Raw genomic sequence first — 15,578 nt, forward strand, 5'->3', positions numbered from 1 at the left:
CGGATCAAAAATAGGGTTTTCAATGTTTTTTTTTTGTGTGATTTCTGGTTATGAAAACAAGGACACCTATTTATAGAGGTATCTGGGCATCATGGACCACAAAAATTGTCGGTGCAATGTGGACCGCAGAAAAAATATCATGTTTCGGATTATATAGTCTGAAATGACCCTTGTAACACTCTATTTCTATTAAAGCAATTAAACATGCTAATAATTCATATATTCAAGAAATAGGTGCTACTTCACCAAATCAAAGAAAACAAAATCGAATCAACGGTCAACATGCATGTATATAAAACCTCATCAGTCGCAGCGGATACAAATCTCATACATCAAACATACATGTCATGTCATCTCAAAAATGCATAAGCATAAAATCTCCAAGTCCGACACGTGGACAAAATCTCAAAGTACGAAAATAATCCAACAAGATCTAGAGCTAACAATAAAACCCTAGATCAGAGCCAACTCTACTCTAAGACCCGATAGCGGAGAAAGCTCCCACTATCCACCAACATCAGGAACTCACCAAGCTACTAAACCTGCACAACGTCTACCCATCCATACAGATAGGCAGGCGGTCCATAACAGATCCACTGGGGGTAAGTATTACATCAACATAATCCAAATAACAGTTAACATTATTATTTCAATATAAACATCATGCACTTGATCAATAATAATATTCTCATATCAATACTTACATCAAACCCCAATATCTCCCATTAATAATCATCAATCACATGTGTCATGAACAAATATCAATTCACAGCTATTCATACACAATCACCAATCATATATATCGTGAACAAATATCAATCATATTCCATGAACATTCATTAATCACATTTCATGAACAATCACCAATCATAAGTCATGAACAATCACCAATCACATTTCATCAAGTCACATATTCAATTATGACATACTTCATCAACCAATCAAATGCATGCAATGTTCTAGACTCTTCTAGATGCATGCGGTACCGGTCTCACCAATATTTAGGCCGTCGCCCATGATGCCGACAGAACATCATAATCTCACCATTTGGATATATAAAAATATCCGTCTCCATCAGTCATATATGCATGAACATATGACTTAACAACAATACATATGTTCACACAAACAACTCACCACATTGGATATAAAATCCGTCACCATCAGTCATGTATGCATAAACATATATCTCAACAACAATACATATGTTCATACAAACAATTCACCATATTCTCACCAATATTACTTGCATTTATGCAATCACACCAATAATTCATCACCAATACATAATCAATACCATATCATAATAACAATGTATATGGACTCACCAATATCATCTCATCATTCCAATATTTCTCATATACCTTAAGAGAACATATAACACCTCATGTTAATATCATGTCCAACATATCATAATTCAACATCAACTATCACATATAGTTTCACCATTCAAGCATTCCTTACATTCTAAGTAAGATAGCATACATATCTCATGATAAACATCATATTCAAAATATAATCACTCATTCAACTTCGCTTAGTCATATAAGAATAGTCACCATAAATCATAAGACAAATGACTCAAAAAACATTTCCGACAAAAATCCAATCATGTGGCAAACGACCAACATTGATAATTTTCAAAGCTAGGCAACTTATTCAAATTTGAAATCCTACAATTCAATCTTAATCAATCATGTAGTCAAGGACTTAAGCCACTTGCAAACTATTAGAAGTTAGTTCAAAGGATAGCTTAAGTTCGTATGAGAAATTCCAAGACAAAACAACATTTAGCTCAAAACCCGTTTTCACCGATTCAACTCCGCCCAAAATATTTCTTAAACCATCAACACATTCACATTCCCAAATACATAAATGCATACTCAATTATTCACTCTAAGTACTTCATTAAACCCAATACCAAGTTTGGAAAAGTCTCACGGCTCATAGAAAAAGTTATGTTAAGTTTTCCCAAAAATCAACATGACCCATGTGTAGTAAATTAGTCATAACTCAAGTTATAAAAATCATTTGAATGCCAAACCAAAGCCATTAGAACAATAACATAATTATCTAAAACTTTCATGTTTTTCCCAAAGTCAAAATCAAAACAGAAATATGCGAAAAGGGAGCAAGAACACGAAACAGGGGAAGCTGTCACTGGGCTGCTCGCCTCGCGGGTAGGGTTACTCGCCATGGCGAGCAATTCCAGTGGCTACTTGCCACCAACTCGCCTCGCGAGTGATGACAGTTTGCAGAAAATTCTGTTTTCGTGAAAAATACATTTTCACCCCAAAATCCCAATTTTTGACACAATGTTTACCACAATGTTTTTAGACATGAAAAGATACTCAAATCCATATACAAACTTGAATCAAACATCATTTTAAACAAAATCACCATTTGACCCATTTTCTCAAAACAATCACAACAACTCATTTCTCACCAACAATCATGATATATGAACACCCAAGCCATAATCATAAACAACAACATGTCTCAGCAACAACAACATCAATTAAATCTTGATTCTCACCTCAATTCAACAACAACATGTCACAATTCATCAATTAAGCATAATTTCATAACAACCCATTTTCATACATTATGAACATGTTATTTCATCACCAACAATTCATTTATCATTCAATTAACATACTCAAACTTATCACCACAACAAGAGCACGAATTTAACAACAATTATCAATTCATTCCAATCAACCCATTTCATACAACAAGGAAAATTCCAAACAAAACAATCATGATTATGAAGAACACTAACCCCCTTACCTTAGGTTATGATCAATTCAAATTTGAGCTTCACTTAGCTCCTAATTCTCCAATCTTCAAGTTTCTCCCTTTCTTTAACCCTTGTTCTTCCTTTCTCCCTCTTTCTCTCTCTAACTTGTGAAATGAAATGAATGAATGAATTTCTCCCCAAGTTTAGGTTTAGGTGTGTTCCCACTCAATTGGGCTCCATTCTAGACCCTAATGGGCTTAACCCATTCTAACACAATTCTAAAAAGTTTCTATACACTCAACGGTAAAATATAACCAACGGTAACTAAACGGTAAAAACTAATCACTACACTAGTAACTTAGTAAAATAAGGGTTCTCACAATATATTAAAAATAATTCTCACCAAAATTACCATTTTACCCTTACCCGCCAAATGACCAAAATACCCTTCTAATACGGTAATCCATGTAAATGCACCCAATGACAATTAAATACACACAAGCACAAATAATCACACACAAACACATAATAAAAGTAATTGAAATAAATCTAGCTAAAAATCGGGCGGTTACAACCCTCACCCTACATAAGGTACGTAGTTTTCCTTATTTTTCTCCCAGTATCAAATAAATTCGCATTATATAATCCGAAAATCATGGGTATGAATTTGGATTATATAATCTGAACCAAGTCAGTGTTTTTGGCCGGTGGTCTGCACCGCATAAAACACGTTGTCAAAGGTTTTTACCAGCATTAATGGTTGGAAAACCCCTTTGAAACATGTTTTTTGACTCAACATTAAGTGTAGCTACATTCTATGCACAAATTTTTCCTATAAATAGTCATCAAACCTTCACCATTTCTCACACCATCATCTCACACTCTCTCCCACTCTCCTCCTCTTCCTTCTACAACAATGTGTTTTCATCGTTGACCTTTCATAAAAATATGCTACTTTGGGAACTCAGGGATCGTATGAACTGTCAATGGGGATGACAATGCACTGCAAAGAAGTGCGGTTTGTCTATGTGTCATGTTAATTTGTCTGGATGTAAGGGTGACCATTAAGGTCTCTTTCACCTTAGACAAGAAAAATACTTTCCCCAGTCCCTTTCTCCCCCACCATTTATTTCTCCAAGCTTTACCCCACATATTTTGCTTTACCCTATCACCTCCATCTTCTTCTGAAACAGATGTAGGATTTACATACATGTGAGGAATGTATTATAATTAGCAGATGTCGCAGATGTTAGACATCTGATTAAAAAGTAGAAGATGCACAGTTCAAGATGTATTGCAATGAGAAACATAACTATATTTGAAAGTCTTGTTGTAGGTTTCATGGTGGTGAATTTTGAGCCATAGCTGATATAATTGAAGATGTAATAAAGTCAAGTTTCATGTACCATCAACTATGCAAAGAAAGCTAAAGCTATTTTTTGACGAAAACTGATGGCACATCAGAAATCTAAAAAGGAGTCATCGTAACTTCGGATGAATAACATTGAATGAGGTATTTGCGAAGTTTAGCTTTAACTATTAAAATAGAAAGAAAATAAATTACAATTCTACTTCAATCAATATAAGCGAATATGGGAAGAAAAATAAAATATTTGAGGTCTTCCGCCATTTCAACCACCCAACTTGAATTGATGAACGCATTTTTGTAGTTTTAGTACACTCCTAACATCCATGCAGCAACATGGGGAGGCAGAGACCTTGCTTATGAAACCTTCCTTATTCCAAAAGAAAAGAAAAAGTCTGCAAATATATTTCAATTGTCAGTTTATTATTATTATTTAAGCAGTTGCATAAAGTAAAGTAATAGTTTTTGTAATTGATCTTGAACATAATAACACAAACATGAACATTAAGTGGTTAGATGTTGAAGTCACTAATTCTAGCCATGGAGTTTTTAGGTGAGCAATATTGGAAGACTTCAACTCGAGCAAAATCTGATTTAAAACATGTCCAAGTGCAGTAGTTGCAGTAGACTTCAATTAGTTGTCATGTAAAAGAAACAAATAATTGTCTCATTTGAAACTAGGATTGGCTCACTACACAAACATTTAACAACATTGCACCCAAGTGCTTGTATTAAATTGTAGTACATTATATACAAGGAAAATTCTATGGTGAAGTCATAAGAATGACTTTTCTGGTGAAGTTAAATGACCAATCATTGAACATTTGTGTATTTAATCCATGTCACGTTAGATTATATGGTGTATTGCACATTTGCCTATAAGGTGTTTCATTATATCTTTACTTATTGCAATCGTGTCTCTGATTAAATCAAAATTAAAAATAAATTCTCATTTGTGCACTAAGATTGAAATTCCCCTCAATATTTTGTGAGGATCAATTAATAATAAGGTAAAACTTAGTTTTAGAGTGGTCCACCAGCAGGACACTCCTGGTGACATGACATCGACAGTTATACTATTGTCCAAACAAAATAACTTTTTGAAAAAAATCAATTTTCTAACTGCACCGTAGAAGCCCCTTATATACAAATATTACACCATTAATTGAGGAATTATCATGCATAGATTGATGAGTAAATGAACATTTAAGTTGACTTTTAAAAAAGTAATTTAAAACAAAAACAACTTACAGGGTTCAAACTTCATAATAGCATTTTCGGAATACTAGCAAAGAAGGCATCCATGACGCAAGCAGAGTTTCCTAGTTTTGTCACTTGAATGAATATCCCCCAAATAAATCTCCTTCAGTTGTTTGCAGTTTTCTACCACGTGTTTCACTCCCTTCTCTGTGATATTAGCACAATTTTTCAGTAAGAGTTGCAAAAGCCCACAACAATTCTTTGAGATCACAAAAAGTTGCTCATCATCAACCTTTGTATACGACAAGTCCAACACCTCTAGCTTGGGAACTAGAAAGTTTATTCCAAGTAGGTTAACTATTGAACATCGAGTTAAGTTCAAATGCGTTATCTTACAACATCTTAAAACTTGACAAATAGCATTAGATATGTAATAGCAACGATTCAAATCAAGCCGCTACAAATTGGGAAAAAACGAAGCGAACATTGTAATCTTTTCATCACTTAACCGTAAATTTCGACCCAAATAGAGAGACTTTAATTGAGGGTATACACCAATATTCTCTACACTTTCTTTTCAAATAGATGCGTTTTCCATTTTGATCTCACTAAGTGAAGGACAATTACTAACGAGCGAAAACAATGATAATTCTGTGAGCTTCCAACAGTCATTAAGGTTGATAGACACCAAATCACTATGCAACAAAGACAGCTCTTCAATTTGTTGATCATTAAGAAAAAAAGTGCTTTCAAGAGTTAAATGTTGAATACATCGGAACTTTGATAGCAGAAATGCCGGATAGTGAATTTGATTGTGGTCCAAAGGGTAAGCGAGGTTGAGTTCTTTCAACAATGGGAAACAATCGGCAATGTTGAGTAACAGTTCGTTGTTGTAGAGAAACATGTGAGTGCAAGTGAGAGAGGTCAAAGTTGTAATGCTTTCGGAGAAAGCTCGCAACCCATTTGTGGGAAAGGGGAATTGGTTGCTAGAGATACAAAGAGATGTGAGTTTCTTCAATGGGTAACGAGAGATTTTACGCAGAAGGTGGTTGACATCATGGTTGAATTGTGAGAGGTCGAGGGAGATGAGGTTGGTAAACCTTCTGAATAGGCGACCGAGGAGAAGGCGTGTTGGATTCTCAATAATAGTTAGTGAGAATAGGAGACAATTGGTTATTGAGAGGAACTGTTTGGAGACGAGGGATAGAGAATTCAAGCAACAACGGTCTTCCTTAATGATAAGGAATTCGAAGATAGATTCCCAACACTCATCAGGTAAATATGTTTCTTCATTTATTATTTTTTGCGAAGATTTGAGAGAGGTTCTCTTCTTCCTTTTCATTGTCGATGAGTGTTTCTGTTGGTTCCTGTTGGTAAATTTGTTGTATCTTTTCTTTGACAAAAAATCTGTTGTAGCTTTTATTCATTAATTCATTTTAATGTTAATAATATTATTTATTATTAATTATATTATACTAATTAGTTTCTTTTCACTACAAAAAAAATACTAATTAGTTTCTTTTAAGACTAAATCTCCAACACGTTTTACTTATTCCAATTTTAAAGTTGCTATCTTTGTTACATACCGTTGGCATATTACTTGGTCAAGTCTTCCTAATGACTAGGACTTACACTTTCAATATGATTCATAAAACCTTGGAACCATTAACTTTGATGGCATATATATGTGAATAGGACTATTTTTTTTTAATACTAATAGATGGAAAATATTTGTCAAATTTTTTTCTATGCATGAATGCAAGATATGTGTCCTGTGATTTTTTTTATATTAATTAATGAAAAATATTTATCAGATATTTTTATGTATCATTAAAAAATATTTATTTCACACTTTTTATGACTTTGTGATAAATATTTGCTCCATATTTTGTGATAGATTTAGATGACTTTTTGATTTATCTAAGATTCAGTTGTTGTCGGGTGCCGATATGTAGAAGGGTGGAGGAGTAGTTGGGTGAGTGTTGTGAGTTGTTAAATAACACTTTATGCAGGTTGGTGTGGATGATAGGTGGTGATGGCATTTTGATTCGAACAAAGGATGCTTTGATAATGGCGTTTATCATATGTTGGACTAAGATGAAGGCGATTTTTCGATCCTCATGAAATCATCTCGAATAAATCAGCTCCAATGAACTAAGATGGAGGCGATTTTTCGATCCTCATGAAATCATCTGGAATAAATCAGCTCCGTTGGACTAAGATGAAGGCGATTTTTCGATCCTCATGAAATCATCTGGAATAAATCAGCTCCGTTAAAAGTGTCTTTTCGATCCTCATAATAAATACAAGGGTTAATATGTTTTTACCCCCCTGTAATTTAGGCGAGTTTCGGTTTACCCCCTGTAAAAATAAAAGTTTAGATTCCAACTCTATAATAAGAAGATTCTTCACAAAACACCCCTATAATATTAAGATTCTCCACAAAATACCCCTCACCCCATCCAGACGTTGATGTGGCACGCCACTGTGTAATTATTTTAATTTTAATTTTTTTTAAAACCGGACACATGTGTAATGGACGCTGACTGTATAATTTTTTTTTAAAGGGTACACGTGGCATTTATGATTTAAAAAAAAAAAACGAAAAAAAAAACATAAAAAATTAAATAAATTCTGGAAAAATTAATAAAAATGAAAAATATTCTGAAAAATAAAAAAAATAACGAAAAAATTAATTAAACTAAAACATAATGAAAAAAATTTGGAAAAATTAATAAAAAATTAAAAAGTTCTAGAAAATTTTAAAAATAAAAAAAAATCTGGTAAAAGTTAAAAATATGAGAAAAAAAATATTTCAAAAAATTTATATTTCTGGAAAATTCAGGAACTTAATATATTTCGAAATTCATGAATATAATAAGAAAATACATTTTATTTTTTTAAAAAAAAGTTCAGATTTTTCTTTCGAAATTAAAAAGTTTTTTTTTTTTAAACAAAAAAAAAATATTGAAAAATATTTCAATAAATTAAAAAAACATAACATTAGATCATGAAGAATAGAATTAAGAATTAAGGGCTTGTTATTCAATAGTATAACATGACTTATATACCGGTGTCAATCAAAATCCATTGTATCTTGTTATTCATCTAGATTATATTTTCGAATAAAATAAAATTCTAGAAATAAATTTTCATAATCAAAATAACTATATAATATTATATTTTCGATTTTTTTATAATTTTAATTTAATTTAGAATTATTTTATATTTCTTGAAAATTTTGATATATATAAATTTTTTCCAGAATTTTTTTTTTAACTTTTTCCAGATTTTTTTTTATTTTCGTGATTTTTTTCTTAAATTTTCTAGATTTTTTACTTTTTTCAGATTTTTTTTATTAAACTTTCTTTATTTTTTCATAATTGTTTTTTCATTTTAATTATTTTTTTTCATTATTTTTGATTTTTAATAATTTTTCCAGAATTTAATTTATTTTTATTTTTATTTTTTTAAAAAAAATACAAATGCCACGTGTACCCTTTAAAAAAAAAATACAGTCATGACGCCACATAATCAGATATGCACAGTCAGCATGCCACATCAGCTCTCCACGTCAGCAATTCTACACAGTCACATAGATCAGGGGCTAAAATCAAAGAATCTTATTTTACAGGGTTGGAATTTAAACTTTTTTTCTTTTACAGGGAGGTAAACCGAAACTCGCCTAAATTACAGAGGGTAAATACATATTAACCCTAAATACAACGGATAGATAATCTTGCAAGACGAGCAATCATTCAAAATAATGTTATTTTTTGTACTAATCCTATGTATCAGTTTTGTCACTTAATTTTTCAGCTTATAGGTATTATTTAATGTGTTGATCCTGAAATAATTTTTTTGTATGCTTGATTTCTATCCTTCTTTATGCTTGATTGAAATCTTTGTTTGGTTATTGTAGTTCATTGTAATGAGTATCAAAATAGTAATATTTCAGTAAATTTTTAATATCAACGATATTTCAAAAATATTCTAGTAAAAACCAAATGAGTTTAATTGTGGGAGGTTGACAGTTCAAAACAGTTTTGCAAACACAACCAATCAAAACATTTAGAATCGCGACATCAATTAATAATTTTAATCTATGTGGGTCAAACGTGACAATGCAGAATATTTTGATTGGTTGTGTGTGCAAAAATGTTTTGGACTGTCAACCCATCACCATTAAACTCAAACCAAACTAAAGAGTTTAATTGTGGTATGTTGACAGTTCAAAACAGTTTTGCACACAGAACCAATCAAAACATTTAGAATCGCCACATCAATTAATGATTTTAATTTATGTGGGCCAAATAAAGTAAAAAAAATACCTATTATTATATCAAGATTAATTTATATAGAATGGAAGTGGCTTCCCAATCAAGGCGAAGGTTACACTGTTCATGGTGTCTATTAGTTGCTCACTCATCAGGAGGATCATCACTTGGTTTACGATCTTGGGCAGCGTTTGGTATAAATAGGTTCCATTGAATGTGTCTATTTGTGCTTGGTGTCTTTTGCGCAATAGATTGTCGACTAAGGATAACTTAGTTCGATGAGGCATTATTTCAACAAATGATCATTTTTGTGTTAGTGGTTGCGGTCACATAGAATCAGCTCCACATTTGTTCCTTCATTGCAATTTATTCAGTTTCCGATGGATGCAAGTGCGGACTTGAATTGGTTTTAATTCGGTGATCCTAATAATATTATGTATCATTTTACTCAATTCTCTCACTCTACAGGAGGTTCTCGTGCTCGCCGAAATTTTCTGCAATTACTTTGGTTTGCATCGGTGTGGGTCTAGTGGACAGAAAGAAATAATAGGCTGTTTAAATTAAAAGAAAGGTCAATTATACAATTGTTAGATAAAGTACAATTGAATTTATTTTTTTTGTGAGTGAAGGTAAAGTATGATAACTTTCTTTTTGGATATCATTTGTGGTGGGAAGACACATTAGCTTCTTGTTTGGGCATTGGTGATGTTGTCTGTAGTTAGTTTGTAATTTTGTAAACTTTATATGGTCTCTCTGATATACCTTATGTTGGAGGTACTCTACTTGGTTTTAATATATATCTATTTTGACTTGATAAAGAAAAAGATTATATCACTTTGGAAGAAAAATGTCATTGCTATCCTATGCTTCCCCAAAAAAAAGTGTTATCCTAAGGTTTTAGAATAAAAAGAAAATACATAAATAATCAAAATTTTGCAATAATGGATAACTATCTATACAAATAAGATCTTACGTAGATTATTAGTGATTTCAAATAAAATAAAATATGATTCATACACATGTTATGAAGATTAATAATTTATGTGATTTATTCAATATATTACAAAATCCAGGTTAATTGATGCAAAGTGTCTTTGTTTCACACCACCACGTGGTATGTGGTCATGCAACTATCCAATGTTCTTTTTTATTTATTTTATTTTACTTTCTGTCATACACACAAAGGTGGTAGCTAGGTGAAAGCATAGTGTCACTGTCACACATGCAGAGGTTGTTGATAATCCAGTCACTGGAGACTTGCCGGAGCAATGGTGCACTCAAATTCTGATGCATGTTTGCCACCAGGTTGGACTGTGAAAGTGAAAGTGAGAAAGAATGGTCACAAAGACAAGGTAATTATATAATGATCTTTTTACATTCTTTTTGAGAGCATGCAGTTTTCTTAAATGTGTGATCTTGTCACTTGGCTTCACCAATTAGTTCTGTGTTAAAGATCGAAAATGTTGTTTCTCTTAGTCATTTTTTTTAAGGAGCTAAACTAACCCCCTCAAATTGGCACCAGAGAGAAGAGAATCAAACCTGAGACCTTGAGCTGGAGCACACTCCCAGGTTCCACGCCAATACCACTGGACCAACGCAAGTGGGTTGTTTCTCTTAGTTATGTGAAAATTATTTCACATGGCAATAGTTTTGTTGGGGTTTTGACATGTTTTTGTCTTGTGTTGTCGCTGCAACTTGCAATTTTCAACCAAAAGTGTTGCTTAAGTTTTCTTATTATTCTGATTTTTGAGGATGTGTCTTGAATGTTAGGGATCTTATAGTAAAAAGCATTCCGGCACACTAAAAAGTTTCACATTGCATGTGAATAAGGGGTTAATAGTAGTTTATAAACATGGTCGATCCTAAGATTTTTGGTGTTTTTAGCAAATCAATAAAGTTATGTCTTTTTTAATTATTTGAATTTTTTCTTCTTACATTTTTTGTTGTAAAAGATTCATTTTTATCTTTATAAAGGCCAAGAAAAAGCGAATATAAGCCAAGAGAGGACTGAACCCAAGTACAAGCTATCTCTGATAAGTCAACCTTCATTCATAATCAAGGTTCTCTGAAAATATATTTTTGATAAATTGATGAAAATGAGTTAAAAGGGAATATTTATATATAGTATTAACCACTAAGTAAAAATGTTGGTGCCCTGCAAAGAGAAAAAAAATGTACCCCGGCGGCCGCCCCTCTCGCCCATGCTTAGGGTCCACCCCAATTTATGAATACTACTCGCTCTCTTTAACTCACTGAAACACCTTTTATAATTGAGAATAAGACTGAGGGTACACAAGACACATTGAAGACAACAATACCTCAAATTAGCGGGACATGAGGATGGAACAAATAGTAATTAGAAAGTTTTTTTGTATTTGGTTTATAACTTGGTTGGCATTTGAAGTTTGTTACTTTCATTGTTTTGCATGTTCTCTATGGAATGTTTGGACTATGTTCCCAATAAATTCATGCTCTCCTATATATACACCGGATACAACACTGACATGAGACACCAATAATAATTGGAGAACATGGAAGTGATTGAGTATAACCACACATGCCTTTGAGTCGTGTTCCACGCCTTCAATACGAATATCGGTGCTATATAGATAAGTAGCTTAAGAAGAAAGGAAACTTTATCTTAGAAATCGTGGTTGGACCTAACACAGCCCCACTAAACCGGTTTGTGAGGTGAGGATTGTCCCCACTTATAAACACATTGTCAGGCCATATCTTATCCTATGTGGGATTCTTAACACTTTACTTATAGGAATTCATTTATCCGATTAGTCGGGATTAGTGTCATGTGATAATGCTTTAAATGTTTGTGGAAAATATTGCATGTCTTTATATACTAGTGAAACTGGCAAAACGAAACTCGACACGACAGAACATGTCAATGTGATGGTGCTTCTGCAATTAGCATTATGAGATTAAATGTTTATTTGTAAATGAATATCAATTGAGAAAGTCATCTAACTGTTTTAAATTTTTTATAGTAGGTTCATTTGATGTGATTTTGTTTGTTATGATATAATCTACAATTCCCATTTCTTGCAGCTGAATATCAGAGCTAGTAAGTTATACTATGAAACTGAGAGGATCATATATGATAAGGGATTGATCAAGTATTTTATGTCCAAACGGACCAAAAAGATGCGAATATGTAAATATACTCTATTTTCCCTCATAAAAAAAAATATAAATTTCATTACATTCAATCACTTATATTTTAGAATTCTGGGATTGGATGCATTACCATTTCTAAGTTCATTTATCTAAATGTATGTGTACTCATAGTGTCCATATCTATGTTTTACTTGATTAGAAATGGATAAATATATATTTCTACTTTATCGTCTTTTATCTGCAAACAATTGTTTTTAAAACCGTTCTAGACACAGTCATCGAAACTCTTCACCTAAGATGATTTATCTCAATTCTTATTATATTTATTGCAGTTTTACTTCCCCCCTTCAAGTGATCAAAAGTTCAATTCCATGGTAGGGGTACTTCGTTATCTTGACAAGGCTAAGAACAAAGCTAGCTTGCAGAGTATCTCAAACAATGTCTGTCAGTAAAATCTTCTTTTGATGATATTATCTTATCTTCAATTTCTATCTAGTTATATTAACTTATGTCTGAAATATTTGGTTACTTGAGCAAACAATGTCTGTCGATGATTTCTTTGCAGTCAGAAGATGTAACTATGAAACCAACATTTTCGGCAAGCTCAGGTCAGATTCCGCGTGATCAACAGATTTCACGCCGTGCTTCAAAGCGACTTGCTGGAATAAAGGCTGATCCACCTCAAGATCTTAAAAGAACTCGAGCGCATCGAGATCTGGTTAAAAAACCATGTGAAGATGAAACTCTCATAATTTCCAAAAAATCCGCCAATAGGTTGCCTAATGATCAAGACAGACAGTTTAACGCACTTAATAGGCCAGAAACCGTCATAAATGCTGACGCAAGTTTGCCAACAGGTTGGACTGTGAAAGTGAATGTGAGGAAGAATGGTCACAAAGACAAGGTAATAATATATACTAGTAATTGAAGGTTTGACTTTGCAATTGTTTTTCTGGATGATGCAGTATTCTTAAATGTGAGATCTTTGTGACTTGGTTTCACTATTTAATTTTGTTTTATAAAAGAGTGAAATTTTTGTTTCTTTTAGGTACTTAAACTTGGCAATAGTCTTGTTGGGTTTGCAACTTTTAGTGTTGCTTAAGTTTTCCGATGATTTTTAGGATGGTTTTGGAGCTTAGGTTTTGTAGTGAATAATAATTCGATACACTAAAAAGTTTCACATTATTTGCGAAATGAGGCTAAGAGTAGTTTATAAATACCGAGCCTCTTCAACTCATTGAGACACCATCAAGGATAAAAGCGTGAGGATCAAAGTAAAATGAAACTAGACAGAATATGTCTCTGCAATCAGCATTATGAGTTAAAATGTTTATCTGTCAGTGAAATGAACTTCATTTCTGAGTGAAAATGTTGCTGAATGGTTGTAAAACGGTTCGGACTTTATCTAAATATTTTGAGAAATTCTGTAACTAAGATTACTGAGCACAATTATTATTATATTTATTGCAGTACTACTTCCCTCCTTCAAGTGAAAAAAAATTCAATTCCATGGTAGGCGTATTACGTTATCTCGACAATGCTAAGAACAAAGCCAACTTGCAGAGTAGCTTAAACAATGTCGGTAAAATCTTCCTTTGATGCCATTTTTTTACGATCAATATCTAATTTGTTATATTAAGTTATGCGGGAATTTTTTGGTTATTGAAGAAAACAATGTCTGTTTATGATTCCTTTGCAGTCAGATGATGTAACTCCGAAACCAACATTATCTGTTAGCTTGGGTCAGAACTCAGGTCTACACATGATATCCTGCAGTGAGCAGATTCCCCGCCGTTCAAAGCGTCTTGCTGGAATTAAGGCAGATCAACTTAAAACAACTCGAGCGAATCAAGATGTGGTTAAACAATCGGGCGAGGGCAAAACCATCGTAAATGCAGATAGATCCACTAATAAGTTGCCAAATGATCAAGTGAAACCGTTTAATGCACTTCATGGTTCAGAAGCTAACTTCAATAACAAAAGTACTGACAACACAAAGCAGAACAATCCTACGGAGAAAGATTGTGTCAGAGTTCTCGAAAATGGAGATAAGGTTGTTGCCAAGTTAGATTACAGATGCGAGTGTGACTCTCCCCTTCAAGTAATACTTACTGATCCATCTATCGCATTTGCAGTACAAACTCTCACTGGAGAAACTTTTGAAACTTCGAAAGACACTCAAATTTCTTCAGAACTAAAATCCATCCAAAATTGTGAAACTTCTGCTAAAGAGCATGGTAAGAAAATCAATGTCGCTTGTGATAATTCTAATCGACATAATATGTTATCATCTTCAGAAAGTTTTGCTATTGAAGGAAAACATGCTGATATTGCTCTTAAGATTGCAGGATCATCTGAAAAGAAACTTGATATTTCAAAGATGGCCGTATCAACCGTCAACTTATGCAAGAGGTTACAGTTGCAGCCAGCAGTTTGGTGATGAAAGAAGCAATGTTTGTTAGAGAATCAGCTACCAAGTTGGTATTTTGGTGTGTAATCATGTAATATAGTCTTGTATATTGTAGAATATGCTATTAAGTCCTAATGTATATAGTTTTCAATGTTCTTGCTAGCTTGAATGAAGAACTGGTATCTTCTTATCTAATCTAAGTAGACTTGATGTAGAATCTTACTGCCGACGTTTTAAAATCAAATCGAACATCAAATCATCGACACCTCCCAGTCATGGATCACTCGGTTAAATAATCGAACCGTACAGAAAATTGATTTGCGGTTCACCTTGAACCGTCCAGTTTGATTTTTGAAACATTACTTATTACCAATGTTCTTGTTAAGGATTAAGGAAGCCTTGCCTTCCTCTTCTAATTTATAAGTAGGGCATACTACAAATGGACTGTGTTCCCTT

The 15,578-nt window shown here is 32.9% G+C and overlaps 1 protein-coding gene across 4 annotated transcripts; it reads left to right on the top strand.

The window, feature by feature from the left end:
• The first annotated feature begins 10,767 nt into the window (after window positions 1-10,767).
• Window positions 10,768-15,339, top strand: LOC11439235 (uncharacterized). Of its 4 annotated transcripts, none has more exons than XM_039834985.1 (6): window positions 10,768-10,935; window positions 13,045-13,152; window positions 13,278-13,616; window positions 14,183-14,290; window positions 14,412-14,949; window positions 15,061-15,339. In XM_039834985.1, the coding sequence occupies exons 1-6, from the start codon at window positions 10,852-10,854 to the stop codon at window positions 15,150-15,152; spliced, it is 1,269 nt and encodes a 422-aa protein (XP_039690919.1). In that variant the 5' UTR covers window positions 10,768-10,851; the 3' UTR covers window positions 15,153-15,339. The 4 variants fall into 4 exon arrangements, with proteins under 4 accessions (XP_039690919.1, XP_039690920.1, XP_039690922.1 ...); XM_039834986.1 differs by having other exon boundaries at window positions 15,054-15,103; XM_039834988.1 differs by lacking the exon at window positions 15,061-15,339 and having other exon boundaries at window positions 14,412-14,765; window positions 14,848-14,943.
• The last annotated feature ends 239 nt before the right edge of the window (window positions 15,340-15,578 follow it).

Source organism: Medicago truncatula, chromosome 6 (genome assembly GCF_003473485.1).
Source record: "Medicago truncatula cultivar Jemalong A17 chromosome 6, MtrunA17r5.0-ANR, whole genome shotgun sequence".
Lineage (NCBI taxonomy): Eukaryota > Viridiplantae > Streptophyta > Magnoliopsida > Fabales > Fabaceae > Medicago > Medicago truncatula.

Excerpts from the sequence above, each read along its gene's own strand:
- LOC11439235 (XM_039834985.1), top strand. The coding sequence starts at position 10,852 with ATGGTGCACTCAAATTCTGATGCATGTTTGCCACCAGGTTGGACTGTG. Across the intron at positions 10,936-13,044 it reads AGAATGGTCACAAAGACAAG|TTTTACTTCCCCCCTTCAAG; the intron begins GTAATTATATAA and ends TATTTATTGCAG. Across the intron at positions 13,153-13,277 it reads TGCAGAGTATCTCAAACAAT|TCAGAAGATGTAACTATGAA; the intron begins GTCTGTCAGTAA and ends ATTTCTTTGCAG.